The 22,307-nt window shown below is 46.7% G+C and overlaps 1 protein-coding gene across 1 annotated transcript in view; it reads right to left on the reverse strand.

Moving 5' to 3' along the window:
* The window catches only part of PIGL (phosphatidylinositol glycan anchor biosynthesis class L), a 52,409-nt gene that overhangs the window by 7,631 nt on the left and 22,471 nt on the right, over window positions 1-22,307 (reverse strand). The window contains exons 3-4 of the mRNA XM_033078202.1: window positions 12,134-12,224; window positions 6,873-6,940 (exon numbers count right to left, since the gene is read on the reverse strand). Of these exons, the coding sequence (XP_032934093.1) occupies window positions 6,873-6,940; window positions 12,134-12,224 (159 nt within the window). The remainder of the gene's footprint in view (window positions 1-6,872; window positions 6,941-12,133; window positions 12,225-22,307) is intronic.

The raw sequence follows: 22,307 nt of genomic DNA on the forward strand, positions 1-22,307 counted from the left end.
CTGGGACTGGGACATCTGAGCAGCTGCTCTGGCTTTTTGCTCACCAAGACTTTGCTCCCTTCATGACTTTGTCCTGGGAAGTCTCTGTAGCAACACAGAACAGGAGGACCAAGGATGGGAGATGTGAATGGTGATGGCACTTCCATCAGAAGTGTAAGCAAGTGACCCTGGGATGGTGAGGGCATCAGAGGGTGTTAATTCCAATTCCTTTCTTAATTCTCTTGTTTTTCCTGCTCATGGCTTGAGCTGCCATTCCCATCCTGGATTTGGCCCACGGCAGGGCTGGGAAGCAGCAGGTCTCCAGCAGATGGCACTCAGGGCTGTCCCACACCCAGCCCTGCTCTTCCAGGAGAAAAAGAAATCCAAACAATGGAACATTTGCCAAAAGGAGAAAGGAAATAATAATAAAAAAAAAGTTATTTAACCCTGTGTAATATTTAAAGAGATTGTTATCACCTTATAGTGGTGTATCTAACAAAGGACAATGTGCCAGTTCATGTGTAAATCAGCCAGGATAAAACATGCATTATATGTAAACTGCTGTGTTTCTCCAGTGACTTTCAAACTAGGATTATCTCTGGCTGTTGGTTAAGTTCAAGGAAAAGGATTAGCTACACAGGCCTAGACAAAATAGGAAGCACTGAATGATGAATACCCAATGCAGTACAAAGCAAAAGTCAAGCCAGAAATGCAGGTCATGACAGAACTCAAACAGCAACCAGAAAACACATTTAAACAGATTCTCCTGCCAGTGGTGTCCTGTGCTCCAGAGCCACAGCAGTGCCATTTCCTACTAAACAATGGAATAGTGACTTGGGCACCTTCTGCCCCACCACTCAAGTCTTACTGCTCTGACAAACATTGTTAAATGTTGCCTTGTAATTTAAATATCTCCATTAATATCTCCTCTGCTCTTCTGCCAGAGGTTTCTCCCCCCACAAGTGGAATCTGGCCACCCAAAGAGGTGATTCAGCACTTGGTACAGGGTTAGCAGGGTGGGAACATTTCAGAATAAGCTTGGAGAGATAAAGCAGCGAGTGGTTGTGAAATTTGGCAAATTCTCTGAAGGCCCAGTGTCTGTTCTGGGTGTGCTGCTCTGCCATGGAGGCACCTTCAAAGCACTGAGCTGCTCCAAGAGGGAGCTAATAATAACCACTACAAACAGGAGTGAGGGATCCTGCTCATATGGAAACGTTTCAGCAGGAGCAGGGAGCATCTTCAGCAGGGAAGGAAAGTGTAATTCAGCAGTAAATTAAGGAGTTTGTGCCTGTGTAAAGGTTCAGGGAGACATAAATTGTGTTTGGTTACTGAAAGGTCCTCAAAACTGCTGTCACTCATCTGGAAGAACTAACATGAAGAAATTGCATCTCTCCTCATCCTTTCTGTCCCAATCCAAATGCTTCAATTCTCAGCAGAGCTCAGTGCAGAGCCCTGGGAACGGGCTCCACCCAGCCCTGTGTGCAGAGCAATTGCAGCCCTGCTCATTTGTATTTCTCTGTGGTTGCAGAGAGAGAGAGAAACACGAAGCTCTACCTCCTGCACACGTTCACAAAATGAGCCAATCCTCTCCCAAATCCATCTTCTTGCTCCCATCTCCACCCTGCTGGAACATCTCCATGGGACACTTCCAAGTAGGGGAGAGGTTGCAGCTCTCAGTTGTTGCCATTTTGGGAATGTTGTTTTACAGATTGGACTTGCTGTGGTTTGGGTGAAATGGAAGAGTTTGGCATAAAATCTCAAAAAGTAAAACACAAACAGGCTCTTTTTCAGGAGATTTTTCCATGTGGGTGTTGTTTTAATTTTTTTTTTCCCAGAGAGACTTTTTATAATTCTTTTTAAACATAAAGTGACCGAAGGTGGCTCATTCCCACCCAGTGCCACAGCCTGGTGATTACAGGGCACCTCTCCCTGCACCCTCTTTTTTATGCCTGTGGTAGGTTCAGATCCATGTGTGAGACCCTCTGCAGTGAAGGATTTGGGAAGGCCATGAGCTATCCAAAAGCTCCAACCATTTCTGCCCTGCAAGAACTCAGCCCCAGCTCCTCCCTCAAGGCCCAGCTGCTTTGAAGGCTGTTGCTGTCTGCAGCCCCCAGCTCCATCTGCTCAGCAGAAACACTGAAATGGCCCCATGCCCTCACCCTGCAAACTGCAGGGCTGAGCTTGCTCCCAAATTCCCTTCTTTACTCAGGCATCCTCTAGGAAAGGAGTGAGTGGGTCAGTTCTGTGGCACTGAAACCTCCCAAGCTGCTCCAGGAAGGAACAAGTCAAGATGGAGCTGAAACCTCAGAACTCCCCTGGGGCTCATGCCCATGAGGGTGTGTTGTGTTAGTTTGGGTGATGTTCTGTTTGATGAGAAGTTGTTCATTGAATTAAGTGACTTCACTCTCCAAACAGTTTCCCAAACCCTTCACTGAACTGACTGCTGGCTGCTGTGGAGCACTGGGGAAATGCAGTTTTGGAGAGCATGGCAAAGAATGGATGTCTTAAAGCTGTGCTGGGGCTCCATTTAGGATCCCAGCCTCTAATCTGCCCCAATAATCTGATGAAACAGATGTGAAGGAAGAACAGGCAGTCTCCTAGGAATCACAGAGACATTAGAAGAATATACTTGCCAGATGTTGGATGTTTGCTCTCTGGAAGCCTCCTCCCTCCCTAACTGGACTTTCTGGCTCCATTTCCCTGCACCCTGAACTACAGAGTGGAGCAACACTTTGTACAACACTGCTCAGGCCCTCTGTGCTCACACCTGGGGCAGAGGCAAAAGATGATTCTGCCAGTGGCAATCCAGAGATCTTCCAGCTGACAGAGCTGTCCCTGGCTCTGTGCTTTGGGCCTTCACTGCTGGGAGAAGAATGTGCAGTGTCACTGCTCCCCTCACTGCCAGCAGCCCAGTGACACAGGGAAGGACACCCCTTGAGGATGGGAAAAAAAAACCTTGGGGGGAATCCCTTCTGTGCTTGTGCTCCAAGCTCACTTTAATCCTAATGGCTCAACAGTGCCATGGAAGGGCACTGGGATGAATGAACTTGGTCAAGTTAAGGAATGAGGGAAAGGGATAAAGGAATGAGATAAAATCTAGAACCACATAGCCAGCTATGGGATATGTGCCAGGGCAGAGAGCTTTGAGGGGAAGTGTCAAGAATAGACAAAAGAGTACAATTCTGTCTCAGCCTTATGGCTGCAACCACAGCCATCACTCATCAGTAAAACAAGTGAGAAATGCACAGGCTGCAGCTGCTGAAAGGAGGGAGAGATCCTCCAGCCCCACACTGTAAGAAGGCACCAGACAGAAATGGTAAATGGGATATAATTCACTGTTACCAAGCTAATCACCCAAACCCAGCTTCCTCCCTGTCCTTTAAGACCTGGCCTTGGAAATTCAACAGAAATTCAGAGCAGAACTGTGCTCTGTTGGGATGGGTGGCCTCTGAGAATGGCTCCCACCAAGTGGCATTGGCTGGACACTGCTCTGCTCTTTGTTTCCATACAAGGATTTGGCATTTAACCAGTCCTGGCCCTTCTGCACAATGTCCATGGCATTCAGGAGTGGGGCATTCAGTGGCAGGGCTGGGACATGGAAGTGCAACAAGGCATTGGTGGCACTCAGGCTGCATCCTAATCAACTGCTGAGTGATAAAGCTCCCAAATATCATCTCTGCACAGCCTCATTTACAACCTGCCACAGAGCTGGCCAATGTTAAAAAACATCCTGCAGGACTGAGAGGTGTTTTTCAAATAGAATTGACGAGAATAGGCTCAGCTAATGATTCCTTGATGCAGCTTTTTATATGGCATCATTGATAGAAGTTTTATGGATGCAGTTGCTATAACAACATAATGCACAGTGGTTAAATATAGCAGCTCCTATTTTCCACTCAGTTTGCTCTGCCCTAAGCAGACAAGACTATTCTTTTCTGTTCTAGCTGGGATGAAATGGATTTGATAGCTCACTAAAGAAAACAAGTGGTACAGTCCTTCCTCCTCCTCCTCACAAAGATGATTCCTCTCCATTCTAAGCAAGCAAACAACAAATCCAACAGCCCCCCCTTTGTCAGGCTCCTGGGCAAGAGGGGCTGTTCAAAATCAAAATGCACAGTGACTCATGCAAAACTAAACCACCTTGATATTACATGTGATCTCAGTGCAGGCAGTGTCACTGCAGAGTGCAGCAAAGAGAGGCTCTCCACTATTCCTGTCACACACTATTTACCAAGCTCATTACCACAGTGCCTAGTGACTGGCCAAGTGCTGAGGGGGGACGAAGTGACCTGGATGTCACTCCAGACCTGCTCTTCCTTGGGCATGAGTGTAAAGGACCCAACCTCCCATGGCCACGGGGAAAGCTCCTGTTCTGGGGGATAAGAGAGGATGATGTTGCCAAATCAAGCTACAGAAGATTGCTTCCAGTTCTCCTGCTTTGCTGCAGAGGGTTTTTCTTGGGTTTGGGTTGGGCTTTTTTTCTGTCTGGAAGCCAGAACTGAAATATTCCCAGGGGAGTCAAATAGCAATTTGTGTTCCTCTCCCATCCTGTTTTTTTCTTATTTTTCCCTTGCAGAAGAACAAATCCATCCTCAAACCTTGGCATTTCCCAGTTCCTTCCAGATCTGAAGGCCAGGCAGGCACACAGCAGCAGCTGGACTCCTGCAAGCTGTCAGGAGGAAGCTGCTGCAAGGGAAAGAGCTCATTTCTTCTGAGTAGCTCCTGCTCCTTTGAACACAACCTCTGTTCCACACACTGCAAAGAATATTTATGCCCTTAGCAGACAATACTGAGCATCTGCTCAGCTATGACCATGTCCTGAGCTGTTTAATTCTTGAAGCTGTTCACTGATTTGCACATCCTGAAGTGAGGAGCTGTGGGAGGGGTCACAGAGCCCGTTCTACCCCTGCTCTTGCAGAAAGTAATCTCATGGAAGTGGGCACAAGCTCCCAGAGACTGGGAGCATCCAAAGGAGCTGAGGATCACTGCACCAGCCCCTTGCTTCATCCTTTCCTCCACTTTTCACAGGGGAGGCAGAACCCTGCAGGACTGTTTAGAGATGGTTAATAAATACATTGCAGGTGATACCTGGAGGGGAGAGGTCGTTTGCCTTTCTCTTGCAATGTAGCACTGGGGCCCCAGGGGCAGCCACTGCTGCTCTGCAGAGCTCTGCTGGCACAGGGGGACAGGAGAAGCCTCAGTTTGTGCTCCCAGAGCTGCCTGTGCTGGCCAACATGTGAGAACTCATCAGGGCACTGAGAGTCAGGAGTGATACAGTCACGCTCTACTTCCTCCATAACACAAACTGAAAAATAATGAGGGCAAGCAAGCCACTAAAAATAAACTTAACCTTTCAGCAGCCACGGCATCACTCCTGCCACATGCAGATGATGGGGCTACCATGATTAATTCTGCTGATTCAGGACTGGAAGGGAGACAAGACACAAACCAGCCTTCAGTTAATGAGAACTGCTCGTGCTCTGGTGTCCCTATCAGCACAGATCTCATCAGCCCAGACAATGTTCTGCTCTAGCTGAGGACCAATGCAAAGCTCAAAGGAATTGTACACAATGAGCATTTCCTGGTAACATGCTCTGAGACAAGAAGAGGGTTAAATCCCCACTGCACACACAGGAAACAAAGCATGAAGGTGGGAAAGTGATTTCTGCACAGCCACAAAGTAAGACAAGAGTAGAACTGCAATCACAATCAAGAGTTTTCTTTAACTTTCTCATATATAACTCAGCTGCTAACTTGTTTTCCCATGATCTCTTCAGGGTGGAGGAGGACACCTCACAACCTGCCTTTCATTGCTCTTTGTAGGTCATGTAGCTGAGTGAGCAAACAGAGCCCTGTGAGCCAGTGCTGTGAGCACTGATCACCAACCTCTGCTCCTCAGCCCCTGCTCACTCCTCAAACTGTGCCTGACACCATCAGCACAAACAAAGACACTGCCTGCTTTAACTCCACCCCCTCTCCTCTGCTGGGCTATTTCAGAAGTTGCTGGGAAAAGCCATGAACCCCCTCTAACACTGAATTCCAGGCATCAAAACTCTCAGCATCTTCCCAGAGGAACTGAAGGTCCCAGTATGGGTTCTGTGGCACTGCAGCTTTCTCTGGGCAAGTGAGAAAGGCAAATCACTGTGATGTTGTCAGCAGGGAGAGCCAGAAGAATTTGTTTATTTGAATTGCACAGATGATTCAGAAAACAAATGGGTGCTATAAATACAAAGCTATACTTGCAAAGAGTTCTTCTCATGCCTGGGAAAGGCAGGGGTAGCTCTGGAGGAGATCTCTCTAGGACACTGAGGTCTGAATGAGCAGAGGGTTAAAGTAAAATACAGTGGCTGTCTTGCCAGCAACCTTCATTAAAAGTGATTTTAATCACTTTATTAAAAAGTGGTTTTAATAAAGGGATTTTTGTCTACTAACCTCAACATCACAGCACAGAGACAGAGGGTCCCATAATGTGAGGAATAAAATTGTGAAGGAACTAATCCTAAAAGTGGTGAATAGGGTCAAAGTGAAAGAGCAATGTTCTTGGGACAGAGAGGTAAATTCAGGCATCTGGACAAGATGGCAACATCCTCTGGTGAAGAACTTTCCAAAACCCACCTGCCACCAGCTCAGGCATCAGGTATTCACACACTCTCCTCAAAGCAGAAGTGCAAAGAGATCTGTGCCTTATTTTAGTGGGATCAAGGACAGGAAGAGCAAAGAGGGCCCAGTGAAAGGGAAGACCAGCAAGGTCCCAGCTGATGGAACACTAAAAGATGCTCTAGGTTATTTGCAGAGCTGTGGCAGTTTCTCCAGACAGTGTCACGTCCCACAGCCTGGCACTGAGTTGGAGCAGTGAAGTGAAATCTGCCCCTGGAGGTTTGCAGACATTGTACCTGACAGCAGTGTACAGAGAGATGTGGTTGGCATGGCCACTCACTCCTCGTGCATCAAACGTCACCACCTGCAATAAAACCACACAAGAAGAAGCGTTTAGGAGCAGGAGGAGCAGCCTGAGCAGCTCCCAAATTTGACATCCAAGCCCTGACCCCGCCTGTTGTGTCTAACGAGCTGTTTATGGGTTGCACAATGAGGCCTTGTGTGTGAACTCCTCATGCCACAGAAACACAAGCAAACAAACAAGCCACTCTGGAACTAGATGACTGCACAGCCTAACAGCTTGAACAACAGAAAGATGACAAAGATCGTGTCCCCACTGGCAGGATGCACTTGTTACTTATTACCAGGGCAAAAGGTCATTTTCAAAATGATCTGTTGCAAATGTGTTCCTGACCCACAGGTCCAGCTCTGTGAATCACTCCCTCCTGGATCTGAGAACATGCTCCAGTGCTGTGGATGACAGGGTGAAGTGAAGCTCTGCTGTGACATTGCTGCAACAAGAGCCACACAAGCGTGTACAACTGTCCTGGCTGTAATGAGCCTTCACCACAGAATAACACAGTGATAAAATAATCTGATAGGAGAAGCAGCTTTTTTAAACATGCACTTTTGTACAACCAAATCAGGCTTTTCACTGAATGAGATGGTATTGTTAATTGATTCTCTGCAGGGAGGAATGGGAACTCCAAAATGCAGAAGTCCCAGAGCACAGAACACCCTGTGTCAGACCCACCAACAGTGTGTCAGGGCACAGGGGAATCACCCTGGGCACTCACTCCCTCTGTAGAGGCCCCCAGCTCCAACCAAGCAGCCAAACAGGCAGCACAGAGAGTGAGGGAATGTGTGCCCATCCTCTTTCCAGGGTGACAGTCCCTGGGCAGTGCAAAGCTCAGTGCTTGCTCTGGGGGAGGCCCAGCAGCAGAGCTCTCCACAGCTCCCTTCTCTGGGACCTGGAAGAAATCATCAACTCCCACGTTTCAGGCAATGTTTGCTTCCTTGCCAGCTTGTTCTCTCTTCAGGGAAGGAAATGCTACAGCCCTGCTCACTCACTGCACCTCCCTTCTCAAAACCTGTTTTATATGCAGGGCCTGGAGCACTGGGTTAGAGATCAGGGCAAGATCAAAAGCCACCGTGCCCCTCCTACAACTGCAACTTTCTCCTCCACCCTGCAGCAGGAGAGGCCCTCTCAGACACGGGGTGTTGAGTCAAGAGGGAGAGGACACTCAAAGGCAGTGATAAGAAATGCTTCAAACCCCACAAACTTCACACAAGCCTGCTTATAAACCCACCCAGGACAAGCCCACAGTTAGACTTTCCACTCTGCCCAGTGGCTGCCAGCAAGCACCAGGTTGCTCTTTGGGACCAAAACTGGTTTCATTCATGTACAAAGAAGCATTTTTTGGTCAACTATTATTTTATAAGGAGAAAAAGGATGTGTTTGACCTTGGCTGCTGCACATCAGCACTACCAGAGAGCTCTGCAGGGCCTGCCATGGTGCTGAGCCCTCCCCATGGAGATCAGCTTCTGGAGGAGCTCACCTGCAAACACCTGAAACTCAGCACAGCTCAGGGTGAGCACAGCAGCCTGGACTTTACAGATAAGAAAGAAACACACTCTGAAGTCACTCCTACTTAGAGTGGTACTTCCCTAAGATGACAACATACCCCACTCACTGCAGGCAGAATAAATTCCTATTCAGGTGAATAAAAGTGTGAGCCTGATAAGGACTGGACTTGCACTGAATCTTTTTGCTCAATAGGGAAAGAGAGAGGGTTTGTCTCTTCTGCCTGGTCCCTGATTTTCATATAACCTGTGTAAACAGAACATTTTTAAGAGCAGTACCCTGCTGTCAAATGTGGCTGAAATCAGCCAATGGGCTCTAAAGCCTTTTGAAACATGCATGTGCACATACATATAAACACAACTGCATTATTCTTCTTTCCTTAGGAAACCAAGCTAAAAACCCCAGACAAGCCAAAACACACATTTTTTTCTTCTGTGGAGGTTACAAGAGAACAAACCAGAAGACTGAGATAAGAGACTTCAGTGAGCAGACTAAATAAACTAATCATTGTTTTTACAAAAGTGGCTCGGGCCAACTGTGGGAGCAACAAAGCTGGGTTAGGAAATATTCTTGACATGGGAATTATCTGCTCAGAAACACCTTTGGAAGTTTTTCTTCTCCACATCTGTTTTGAAATAGAAGCTGCTGAGCTTATGTAACATCTGAACCAGCTGAAGAGACTCCACTGAGCCCATTTTCAATTGCTGTGTAACAGTTTACTCTTAGGACATTTACACCTGAATTGGCTGTCTCTTCAAATAAAGGAATTTTTAAGTACAACTCCCAAGATTTCTGCACAGTGACTTGGCCAAGGTGGCACTGCCTTTGTGTGATCCCTCTCAGCACACAGGAATGTCCCACCCTAAATGTATAATTTATCATCTCAATATCTATCTAAATCATCTAACAGGGCTCTGATTCCACAGCACCATTGTGCTGCTCATGACTTAAAGCAGGCAGCAATCAGATGTAAATCAATCCCTCTGGCTTCAGGGATTCATTTCATTGATAAGGAATTTGAATTTCTTTCTCACATGCTGAAGATATTTTCACACGGGAGCATTTGCTGTTAACTCCTAACCTGAACCAGGCTGATGATGAAATCAAGCAAACAATCAGCACAGGATGAGAAAACCTGAACATCTTGAAAGTGTCTGAGTTCAAAACAGGCTTAGCCAGTTCTGGGAGTGAAAGGCTGGGATAGTAAATATACTTCATGTGGAAAATATTGCTCAATGAAATCTTTAGGGCAAGAGGGAGTTCCCTCCCCACACCTGTTCTGAAATGGGAGCTGCTGCTGTTGCTGGTTTTTCTTCTGGGTGACCTTGGTATTCAGGAAATGGAGCTTTCACTAGTGGAAGCCAGAGGAGCAGCCAAGACAAACAGGTCCAGAAATCCTTTCCGGAGAGGGGAGAGCACAGAGGAAATTACTCAATTACCAGCAGAAGAGAAAACTCCTGAGAGGTCTGGAGTCCATGATCCCTCCCCACACCTCAAAGCTGAGCTTCTCCTCTCTCAGGTGTCATGCAGTGCTTCAAACACAGCACACATCTGCTGTGGGGACACAGAGGTCTGTGCTTTTTAACAATCCCTTAAAATGCCACAGCAAGCAACTCCACTTCTCATGGCCTTCCCTGAACATCTCTCCTTACAGCCCCAGAGGCCAGTGAGATACAAACTCCCTTTGAGTCCCTCCTGAGTCTGGAGATGTCTCTTGTATCTGATTTAGGAGCAACAAGAGCCTGCCTGGAGCTCACACAACACTCTGTAACTCCTTTTTTTACACACCAAACACTTTCTAATCTGGATCAAGACAGAGCAGCCTTGGCTGCCTCTCCCTGCAACATTGGCTTTTGCCTGTAAATCCAGCAGGCAGGAAATAATTTCCAAAGTCTATAAATTAGTTTTGGCTTTGAGTACACCAACCATTAATTTCTGTGTCTGCACTATTTAATGTAGAGTTTGGATGAAATATGTCCCTGCAGCTCCCAAAAAGATTGAGCTGCTCCTGGACTTCCAGGGCAATTGAACAAATGAGTAACCATGTAATGGAAGGAAACTACACAGAACATGTGGGACTCCTTGCCTTGCAATCCTTCCTTTCAGACATGCTGGAATTGCAGCCCCTGCTCCACTGCCAGATGGCACACAGCATGTTCTGTAAATAAAGATAATGCAGATACCATTGGCCATGCTGTGACTTACTGGGAGAACTGGGGAAAGTTTTCCCACTGCGATAGCTGCAACAATCCACAACTTCCAGTCATGTTGACTGCACTGAGCTGGTCTTGAAACTCTGTTAGTTTTTGGTTTTTTCAAGGCTCTTTTAACATGTTCAGCCAATTCTATCAATTTCATTAGAGAAAGATGGACTCAGTTTACCTTTCAAGGCAAGGCTGCTGGTTTAGAACAGCAGAGCTATCACAGAGAGCAAGCTCTGAAGTTTTAAATTGCAGGATGTTTAACAAAGGTAATGAGGTGCTTCTCTTGCTGTTGTTGGCAAATTCAGTCTGCTCCTAAATGAATGGCATTACAGCAAACACCTGAGACCTGTGTGATTGCTTGAGACATTTCAAACAATGAACATTTCCAGAGCAGCTCATTCCCAGCAGCCCTGGGAAGCTGCTCCAGCTGCTGGGTCCTGCTGCAGTGATTTGTCCTCGGTGCTGCTCAGGGAGGAGCTGATGGGAATGCTGGGCTCCCATCCTGGCAGGGCCAGCACCATGCCCAGGAATGGTTCCTGCTCTGCAAACCCCACATTTCACTGCTCAGCTCTGTCAGGGCAGACTCCAGCCTCCCCCAGCACAAACTGCTGGAGTTTAGTTTTCCCTGAGGCAAAGATCCAATCCTTTCTAACCATCCAGAGGAGTTCTGGTGTTTTCAGAATTTCTTCTGGGGTTTTGGTGCACTTGTCCCTGTGCCCCTGAGAGTCACAAACATGCAATACAAATCCTCCTGTGTTTGGAGCTTTCACATTCGATTAAAACCTATCTATTCAGGGGGCCAAAAGGCACAAAAGGAGTCCAGGAAAACTGCATTTGTCTCTGTGCACAGCAATGAATTTCATGGAAAATTAGCCTCAGAATCAATACAAAGTTGGATGCATGATGCTGGTTTTGTGCTCGTGGGGCTTTCATGCTACAGGAGATGTGGTTTCTTGTTTTGTGAAGTGCTGAAAGGCTTTGAGAGTTCCGTGATTTTGCTGCTAATCAGTGTGTGACAGTGCCATGCCTGATCAAAGCAGGGTTCAACAGAGAAGAACAGAACACAACTCTTTCCATGCTCAGGCCCTTATTCCTGTTCTGTGGGAAAAAACCCCAAACTATTCCAATGCCAGGAAATCTCCCCAGTTTAGTATTCTTCAGTCCTGACCTATAACCCTGCTAATCAAGCTCTCTAACACACATCTGCCAATAGGCTTCAAATCTAAGCCTAAACCTGAGACTAAAGCCCAAATGGGCTCTCTCCATCACAACATGGTCACTTTAAAATACAGAAACCATTTGGGGAGTTAGAAAAGTGAAATTCTTCCACTGTTCATTTTTCACTGGGAAGCAAGAAAGCTCTCCTGAGAGAGAAGACACATCCTAACCTTAGAGACTCCAAAGAAAGCTTCCAGAGAGAAAGGCAGAGCCCAGAACACTGGCTCAGCAGTAATGGGGCAATTCTGTGCTGCAGGAAGTGTCACATTACCAGGTTGATGTTCTTGGCTTCTATGTGCTTCAGGACAAGGGTGGCGAGGAGCTGAGGGTCCCACTGCACAGCAGGATCATCTGGAAGATCCCTGGAAATGAGAACAGCAATCAGTGACTTCACTGCTGAGAACTCTGTAATGACCACTCTGGAAGAGAGAGACCATCTTAATCACAGAATGAAATCGAGATAAACTTATTTATTCTATAACACCTTACTTGAGAGTTTTACAAGCTTAGATACTGGAGGGTTGAAAGAGCAGTTCCAACACCCTCCTCATGGATTTGCCAGGGTCTGCCTTTCCTCTCACCATCAAGGCAAACTTTGTGAGTGCTTTACTTCAAGCAGCATCTATTTTGTAAATTCTTTTGCTTGATTTATCCAAATCGAATTTAAAACCTCTTTAAAAACACATTTTTCTGAAAGACTTCCCAATCATAATCTACTGGTAAATTACATTGGGAAGGTACCAAACAAACTCCTTCTGTGGTTTATTCAGGAATAATCCATTAACCACAACCAGAGGACAGTAAATTGTAATTATACAGCTTGGATTTGATAGTAGCTGTTCATGTGTTTATTTTGTGCTTTGCATACCCAGCTGGTATGCACAGCATACTGTGACTGAACTCCCTGCCTGGGTATTTTGGATTGAGGATTCTAGGGGCAGGGATCATGAGCCAAATGCAAAATATCACCAGACAGCCAAGAGAACATTCCATATTTACACAACTGAGAGCTGAATGTGACCCCCCAGTCATTATGTGTGAATGATGCCAAGAAAACATTGCTCACAAAGCTGCAAAGGTTATTAGAAACAATAGGATAACACACAGCTGCTAAAGCCCAGTAATGACATGTTAAACTGGGCTTTTCCTAAGACCTTTTCCCTGCTCTGGAAGTCTGATAATTGCTGTGAGGTGGTTCAGCAGCAAAATGACTGCACAGCATTCTCCCACAGACACAGGAGCCTGGAGCTGAACTGATCCAGCTGTTTGCAGCAGAGAGCAGGAGCCACATCCCAACATCTGCAACAAAACTACAGGGAAATGTCTCCTTGGCACATCTCAAAATAAAACTCAGCCTGGCTTTTCAGGAGAGGTCTTCTGGCCACAGATTTCCCCACTCCTGTTAACAGTAACTGGAGTGGAAGGAAGAGCTTCATGTCCAAACTGACCATCAGATTTTTCCCTGTTGTGTTACATGTTCCTGTTCAGCTCAGGCCCAAATAATGTGAATTAGAAGCCCCAGCCCAAGGGAAGGAGTCCCTACACCAGGTTACACATTCCAGCTCTGATCCCTGCAGCACCACAACAACAGAAAGTTTTGTGTTGTTGGTACAGACAGCATCTCTGCCTGATGGACACCAGACACCTGAATTTCACCACTGGAAAGATGCCTTGGTGCATCTGGTGGCTTCCTCATCAACTGAACAAACCTGCATCTCACCTGCTCACACACAAACTTTCACACCTCCTGTCTGAGGAGGAAGCAGCCCTGGTGACCCTGAAGGTATGACAACTCCCAGCATGTTACAACAAGCCTTAAACTGAGCATATTTATAAATATGATTCAAGGAACAACCACACTGAGTCTAAGTGCAAGTCTGACAGTGCTTCAGTTGTTTGAATGATACCTAAGAGGTCTGCCAAGCCTTGATCTGACAATATTAAAGCAGCAAATGAGTCTAACAGGGATTCTTCCACTGCTCACTTACAGTGCAAATGCCATTCCCCCTTTTGGACAGGGTTTAGAAGGAGGAAGTGAAGAGTCCCATTAACACAGGAAGGGTGCTCCAACAGTGAGAGGTCAGGAAAAAAAAGTAGGGCTTGGAATTTATGATGTCCAGGAGGCTTTGGTGTCATAGCCACTGCACTCAGCTTTATTGGGCTGTCTCCAAAAAGGCTGCTGGGTAGTGGAGCAGGTTTTAACTAGTTTAGACAGATAAAGATCATCCTCGTCAATGGAAATGAACAGCTGGAGGCAACGGTTTAGAATCCCTGGAAACAAAACAATCTGAAGGCATGAGCAAATTAACTCCATCAACACTGAACTGATTAAGCAGGAATATTCTACCCAAAATTCTGCTTTTTATCAATTACTGCTGGTCATAGAGAGACCATTTACTGCCAGTAAGGAAAAGGAAATATTCTTCTTGCATCATATTTGTCAGGTACAGAAGAGAAGATGATCTTGCCAAACAAGAGACACATGCACAGAAATGCATTCCTAACTCATTCATAGCCACCATGGCCCATGGAAGCATTCCCAGCTCATTCTGCAAACACAAAAACTCACACACAGCTAAATGACAAACCCAGAGTCACCCAGAGAAGTCAGCAGCAGAAATACAATAAATACATTGACCCAGACTGCTCCAGGAAGTGACTTTTCTTTTATGGCAAGAGTTTGTATAATACTTAATTAAGTTGGAAATGTGTTCCCATGATAAGAAGGCACCTACAGAAAGCATGAGAGCAGTAATGTTCTGCCTGTGCTCTGGATATCAGTAATTAGGTACAATAAGGATGAAAAGGTGATAAAGAAACCTGAGTTCATACACAGCCAGTCACACAGGACAGGCTTTCAGCAGGAATCCACATGCCCAGGGAACTCTGAAGGGACATCAGACTTTGAAAAGTGCTCACAAAATCATACATGAAAAAAATACTTTTCCTAATATCATAAACAGGTTCTCCCCAAACCTGAACAGTCCCCCAAAGTGCTGTACTAATAAAAAAGCTCCATTCCTTGCTTTTACCTTCAGGACTTTGTATGAGAAACATTCAGCATTCCAATGGTTAACTGCACTGCTGCCTAGCTGGCTCAGGCTGATAAAGCCTCAGAGCTCAAGGTCGAAGGGCTGAGATAAAGGACTATAAAGGAGTGAAAATTAGCACATTCCCTGGAGCAGACTGGAGCTCATCCCAGGAGACATGCTCCCCTCCCTGTCCTCTGCCCCAGAGAGCTCCTTGTTGCTGCTGTCAGTCACTGCCACACACCAAGACATAAATCCTGCACTGGAGGCTGCCCAGGTCATGCTGCTGGAGGGGGCTGTGGGAAGGGCACAGGGGTTTGGGCACTTGGCCATATTTCCATCAAACTATTATGGTCTGGAAGGGATGTTTATTGGATTCTACGTGTCTGATATTGAATGCAGGTGGCTGCTTGGATGCAGGGAAAAATAGGGAGATGCATAGGAGAAAAAAAAAATATTTTCAAGGGAATAAGGCTCCAGAAGAGTCTTCCCAGGAGCTTTTAGTGAAACCCACACTGTGCACTCTGCAGGGAATTTACAGCTGTGCCAAGGGATCTGCAGCCTCAAGAGAAGGAAATGGAGAATTATGGTGCTGCAGTTGCTGCAGGGTGGAGAAGGGTCTGTCTCTGCTCACTGATTTCAGCAGTCACAGCAAACAACATGCTCAGAAAACAAAATCCTGCACCTTCCTATGTATCCATCCACAGGTAGCAAGGACCAGACAGGACCCCTGGTGTTCTCCATCCTGCTCCTTTGCTTTCCTCCCTGCCAAGCTGAGCAGAGCAGACACTGGCATGGGCAGCTCCCCTTCCCAAGGTTTGCCCAGGAAGGATGCAGTGGATGTCCTGGACATCCTGCAGCTCCTTTGTGGGGAAGGATGGATGCAGTGGATATCCTGCAGCTCCTTTGTGGGGAAGGATGGATGCAGTGGATGTCCTGCAGCTCCTTTGTGGGGAAGGATGGATGCAGAGGATGTCCTGGATATCCTGCAGCTCCTCTGTGAGGAGCTACAAGGGCCCACAGCAAATCACACCAGCAGAAGCCACCACACCACCTTGTGCAGGTTTGGCCCAGCAGCCTCACAGCTGAGAAGGAGAGATGTCAAAAATCCCTGCCTGGTGCCAGCTCCCCTCCAGGCCTCCTCCTGTGCCTGCCCTGGGCTGGAGCTGCTCTCCCACCTCAGCCTGGCCATTGGAACATGCTGTACCTTGCCAGCAGTGCTGGCCCTGCCAGCAGCCAGCACAATTTGTAGGGTCATCTTTCTAGGAACATTTGTACTCAAGATGACCAGATTCCTGTCATCTGGGAGGTCACTTTTGGCCAAGGTAGAGATTTCAAAACCTTCACAGATACATATTGCCAAGTTATACCCTCCTTACACGATAGACTGTTGAACTCCTGTCCAATTTTCCACTGCTCATCTTCCCTCAGCAGCAGCCAGGGCATTCACATGGACAATCCTCTCTTGAAGCCTTCCGTGTAATTTATTCTGCTCACGAACTAAGCTCTCATGACTGCTCTAAAGGTTAAGTTAAACCCAACAGCTGCTCTGTGTGATGGCCACGTGGCTCCACAAACAGCAAATGGGCTGTGGGATAACCTTGAGACCTGACCCTGCGGAAATGTGTGAGCTGGGAAATCCCCAGGTCACCCCAGAGTCACCCCATGGGGACAGCAGGGACCTCTGTGCCCTGACATGAAACCTCTGGGGGTGGCTTTTCTAGGGAGCAGACAACACAGTGACTCCTTGAAGATGTTAAAGTCTCCATTTACACATTCCAACACACCAGTGCAAAACTTTCAAGGTGTCCACATGATTTTCCATCCCACTACACACTGAAAGAGCTTTCCCATCCCTTACTGCCTTTTTATCCTGCTGCACAACCTTAATCAGTCCAAGGCTAGGGACCAGGAAACTTTTTGGCATAACTTCTCCTCCTTACCCCAGTGCCTGATTTTACACTAAATCAGCCCAAAGGTCAGTGGGGAGATGGTGAAGCAGGTGAGCTGCTGTGCACGAGGCTCCCAGCTGGGAACAACGACCACAGGGTGTTTGCTGGAACAGAGGATGCCCTTTGTATAAAGTTATAACTGTATGAAATGAACATCTGGGCAATGAAACTGGATCAAGAAGCAAAAGATCCCACAGAACAAAATGACGTGAGTGCACAATTAGTGAAAAAGCCATGTGATGGCTACAGGCAATCAGTGACCTTTATATCACAGCATCAAAGTAATTGAAAAAACTGTGTAAACAGAAATTATTTCATGCTCTCCAAAGTAGAGCAGAGAATTTTTATTTTTGAGATTATGCTAAGATAAGCTAAGACTGGCTAGCCCTAGGTCTTGCAGCACAGCCTCTAAATCCTGACTTTTATAACTATTTATAAATTCCTCTTCCTATAATGGGCAATTACAGACAGGAGGGAATTATTGCTGTTAGGCTGCATGTACATCTCTGATTCAATTGAAAATAGCCCACTTAGATAAATGATCAGCATCTTGCAACATCATGTTCTACAGAGAACAGATGCTGTGTGCTTATTGGAATGTAACAACCTCCAATTTGGGAGAGAAATGGACTCGAGCAGGATGCCAGCTGTCAAATGAAAAGCCACCTACGACGGAGAAGCTCAAGAAATTTTTAAACCAGCAGCATCCTCCCTCTCCTCATAGTAAAAAAAACACAAATTATTTTGAGAGTTGTATTTTAAGATTGGAAATAATAATCTCAGGGTTTGGTGTAGGTAGAGGGTAAAGGAAGTGGGGGAGATGTCAGTGACTGGAATATGAACAGTAAAATACTCTGGGAGAGCTCTGCCACTGAGCCATGGATAAACCCAGCACCTCTGACAGGTGACACTCCAACTTCCTCCATACCCCCCCCCCCAAAGAGAAATGGTAATTAGGTCCTGAGGGAACACTTCTTTTGACTTGGGCATGATCATATGTTTCTCTTCAAGAAATAAGCATCCTTTGGGTTTAAATTCACAGCAATTATGACAGAACACAGGACTGGTTGTTTGCAAAGACCTATCCAAATGGCTCTGTATTCATTTATTTTTTAAAATGAATTATTGATGATTTCTTAGCAGAGACTGATGTCTATTCACAGGGATGACACAATTGCTTATCATAATTTGAAATCTGGTATTCATTTGACGTCTGTGCCTCAGCGCCTTGTTGATAAATTACAGCACAAAGCTCTGCAGGAACAAGTTCATATTCAATGTCTTCAAACAAAAACAATTGATGGTTCCTTTCAAGACCAGAAATACATAGAAGCTATGATGGCTAAAGCTAATTTTAAAAAGTAACTTTAAAAAAATAGTTTGGAGAGGGCATCAGGCCCTGCTGTGTAAGAAAAGAAACAAAATTCAGCTCAATTATTTCTGAATTGATATTTAGTCACAGTATTTTTATCTTCTGCTCTTCACATCTGTGGAATGAAATTATTATATGTTTACCCCTATGTAGAGAAGTTTGGGATCCTTCTGAGAAAAGTGTGCTGTATTCTCTGATTTCTGGACGGAAATCAAAGTCTCAGCAATCCTGGGTGCTGGGAACCCCAAAAGCCTCTCCTTTATTCCTTGTACTGTCTTCCCATGGGGCATTGAATCAAGCTCAACATCTTGGTCTTGACTTGAAGGTCTAGCCCAAAACATACAAAATACTGCATGAAACTCCAAAATTATGAGTATGGTGAACAGTTCTGTCCATTTGGAGCTGAGGAGCTCTGCAACAAGGATAACATTTTAAGCAGTCAGGACTTCCTTACAGGCTGGTGAATGGGTTCCCAAATCAAGCAGTCACAAACTGCTTTGATTTCTACTGCAAATACCAGGAATACTCCTTGGAACCTGTCCTTTTTAGCAGAAAACTCAGTAATATTTAAAGTTCAAAATTCCCCAGGCTCTCCAGAGCAGATAAGAAAGCTGAGACATCTGGGCCAAATGTCATCCCAATAATGGAGACTCGTTTTGCCAAAGAACGTGAGAGGGGCTGGGTGTGTCACCTACCTTTGGTCACCTGGGTGTCACCACACCATGCTGCAGCTGAGGGACTCCATTTCCAAGGAGCACAACCCCTGGGCAGAGCAGCAGCATTTCAGTTCAGCACCTCCCTAAGGCCAGGAAGGTGGATGGAAAGCCTGAACAGCAGACATGGATTGCAGCAGCTGGTGGCCTTTGGGAATTGCAGATCACACTCCCAGAACCATCTGCTCTTGTCTGTGTCAGCTCCCAGGGGAGGAATAGACTGACCTGATCCCAAAAAAGGTGGACTGGTCTCTACTAACACCCTGAGGTCCGTTATGCTCCCCTTTGGGATGCCTCTGCCACTCTGATATTTTGGGCAATAACAGGGGAAGGACACAGCACCATCAGCAGAGTGAGGAATGAGCATCACTAGGCCCAGATGAAGTGATCAGGCAGATCCCAGAGCAGCTCCCAGCCACAATCATTCCTCATTATTATTGTTGGCTTTGTCACAGTGCCTCAGAATTCATCTGGGCCCTGACAGTCTAAGTTGCCCTGACTGAGAACAAAAAGCCCAGCAATCCCACAATCACCACTGATGTTTTAAAACTGAAATACAAATCACCAGCAAAACCAGGACTCTCTGAGGAGCAGACCACAGGACTTCACTCCTCCCTTAGTTTATTTTGTTTTGTAAAATGCTTTGAAGAAAAGAAGAGCTCAGTGGGGCAGAGCTTGGGACAGGGTGTGTTAAGCCACATCCAGCTCACACAAGTCCAGGAACCACTGGTTCAATGATAGACTTCCAGCTCCAAACTGGGGCAGGGGGTCTCACTGTCCGGCAGAAGAGCTGTAAGAGCACAGGTAGAAGGCAATACCCTGTTCTCAGCTATGTTTGTTAAGTTCTGCCACACAAAAGGTCACACATGCATCCTAACATGCCCAGGACCTCACAGTGGAAAAGGTACAAACCCAAAGGGAAGGAACAAAAAGTCTCTCACAGCAGCCAGCAAAATCTTTCAGAGGCAAATGACTGAAATACCACAACCTTCATATGCCAAATAAACCTGGTGACCCTTCATCAAACCTTGATATTAAATCTGTTTGCTCTTGGAATGATAAATACACCACACTGAATATACAAAACTGCAGCTCTGAATCTGGCCCATGGAAGTCAAACAGGACTTTGCCACTGACCCAATGGCCAGACCCTCAAAAATCAGGAGAGCCAAAAGCATTATCACTCCAGCCAAAGAGATAGACCTTGTCTACTCCACATAACAAAAATACTACAGTCAGCAACCCCAGGAGACAGCTTGTAGCCAAATCAATCTCTCAGCCACTTTAATTAATCATCTAGAAAGGGAAAGCACAGAATAGTCACTTCATGGACATTGATTTCTCATGCCAAAATTTATGTAAATGCAGATGCAGCTTCAGCAGAGATCTCCAGAGGATGATGGCCTGATTCCAAAGGCAGCTTCCCATGCTGCAACATTCCAACTTCCCTCTACCAATTCCAACCAAAAAAGTTTCCTGACTTCTCAGCCTCCCACAAACTCCCATCTCCTGCAATCCAGTCCCACAAACTCCCATCTCCTGCAATCCAGTCCCACAAACTCCCATCTCCTGCAATCCAGTCCCACAAACTCCCATCTCCTGCAATCCATTCGATCTGTGCAATGATTTGGGAGCATTAATTCTCGGAGTCATGCTGTACCCACATAACGCTGATGTTCTGATGCCCTGGGCTCTCTAGCTGGGTGCAAATTTCAGTCCTACATCAAATCACTTCCTTTTAGAAGCCAATATATCAGGAAGCAAAACACCTCTTTTACTCCCACAGACTTTGCTGGCATGCAAAGCTCCTGTTCATGCAAACCCCTGCTGCAGTGCAGGGCTCCATCAGCAAACTCCTCTCCCTGCTCCCAGCGAAAGCTCCCACAGCAACCCAGCCAGGAACTATGCCTGGAACTCCATTTGCGACAGCAAAGCGGGCCTGGGCAACAATGAACAAAGCGAGCAGAAGGAACGCGGGGCCCTCGGTGGCCGCTGCCAGCGTTATGCAATGCTCGCTATGGCAACGGCGGGCGCTCGGCAGTAACCCCGCCGCAGGCACTGAACTCTGCCCCAGTGGCGAGCGCCGAGCCGCCCACTCGCCCGGCCGGGCTGTTTACACTGCTCACATGACGGCCCGAGGGAGGCTCCTGGCAGCCGTGCAGCAGCCAGCAGGATTTCTAGGAGCGGCCAGCACTGCCAGGGCTGGCAGAGATTCGATCCTGCGGGATGCGGGCAGCGCCGGGGACGGGAGGGGGAGCGGGGCTGCGTCCCCCCGGTATCCACCCCCGGAGAGGAGAGGAGCTGGAATGAGCGGGACTGTATTGCTGCAAAATGCGGGATATGAAAAACCCCTCTGTCTGCTAAAATGGATAAATACTAAAAAGTTCTGATGTATAAGCCGCACTTCTGGGTGCCAGTAACTTCTCGTTCTTTGTCCATATATAAGCCGCACCTGATTATAAGCTGCACTTTGGGTTCGGACCAAAATTTTAGTCAAAATGGTGCGGCTTATAATTGTGAAATTACTGTAATCAATGTCTGTCTCGAGTGTGCCATTACTGGCTTGCTGCACACCGGGTAACAAATCTGATTTTTGCAGACAACAGTATCTTTTTTTTCTTTATTTTTTTTTTTCTTAATGGGTGGCAGATGAGTGAGGATGATGAACAGGAGCTGTGTGCCGTGAGCTGTACCTGGGTTACACAGAGCTCCCAGAATGGCACAGAGCTATTGCACTTACCAGAGCACAGAGGGGGATTTGGAGACAGGGGTGCTGTGCTCCACAGGTGCCTTGCTAAAATGGACATTTAGGATTTAGCCTTACTGCACAATCCTGTGGGAAAAAGCTGCAGATTCCCAACGCGCTGTGCGAGCGCTGCCGCTGCTCCGGTGCTTCCACAGCATTTATTTCCACACATGAACAGATGTTCATTAACTCACACCCCTGTCAGGCTGGTATGGGGAAGTGAGTGAATAATAAGCTCCACATTTTCTAATGAGAGAATGAAGAGCTCAGGTAACTCTCCCTGGAGAGCCCGAGGCAGCAGAGCTGAGTCAGGGGCAGAGGCTGGAGCAGAGCCCCAGCCCTGCAGCACCCACACAACACTCCAGGAATATGCTTCACTGCCTGGGGCAAACAACCCAGCCTTCAACAGGCCTCTCAGTGCTGCTCTGCACAGCCTCCTGGATTCCTGGGCACTTGGACTGTGCAGAAAAACTGCAAATGATCCACCATTACCACCAACATCAAAGGAGCTGCTTAAATGTACCCCCAAAATTCGCCAGAGGCCGAAGTGTGACCTCTGCATCACCTAATTGTGCTCTGGATGACACAGCTCTGGATGACTCTTTGTGTCAATAGTCTTGGCTGTTCTTCCTT

This window comes from Catharus ustulatus, chromosome 22, assembly GCF_009819885.2.
Source record: "Catharus ustulatus isolate bCatUst1 chromosome 22, bCatUst1.pri.v2, whole genome shotgun sequence".
Classification (NCBI taxonomy): domain Eukaryota; kingdom Metazoa; phylum Chordata; class Aves; order Passeriformes; family Turdidae; genus Catharus; species Catharus ustulatus.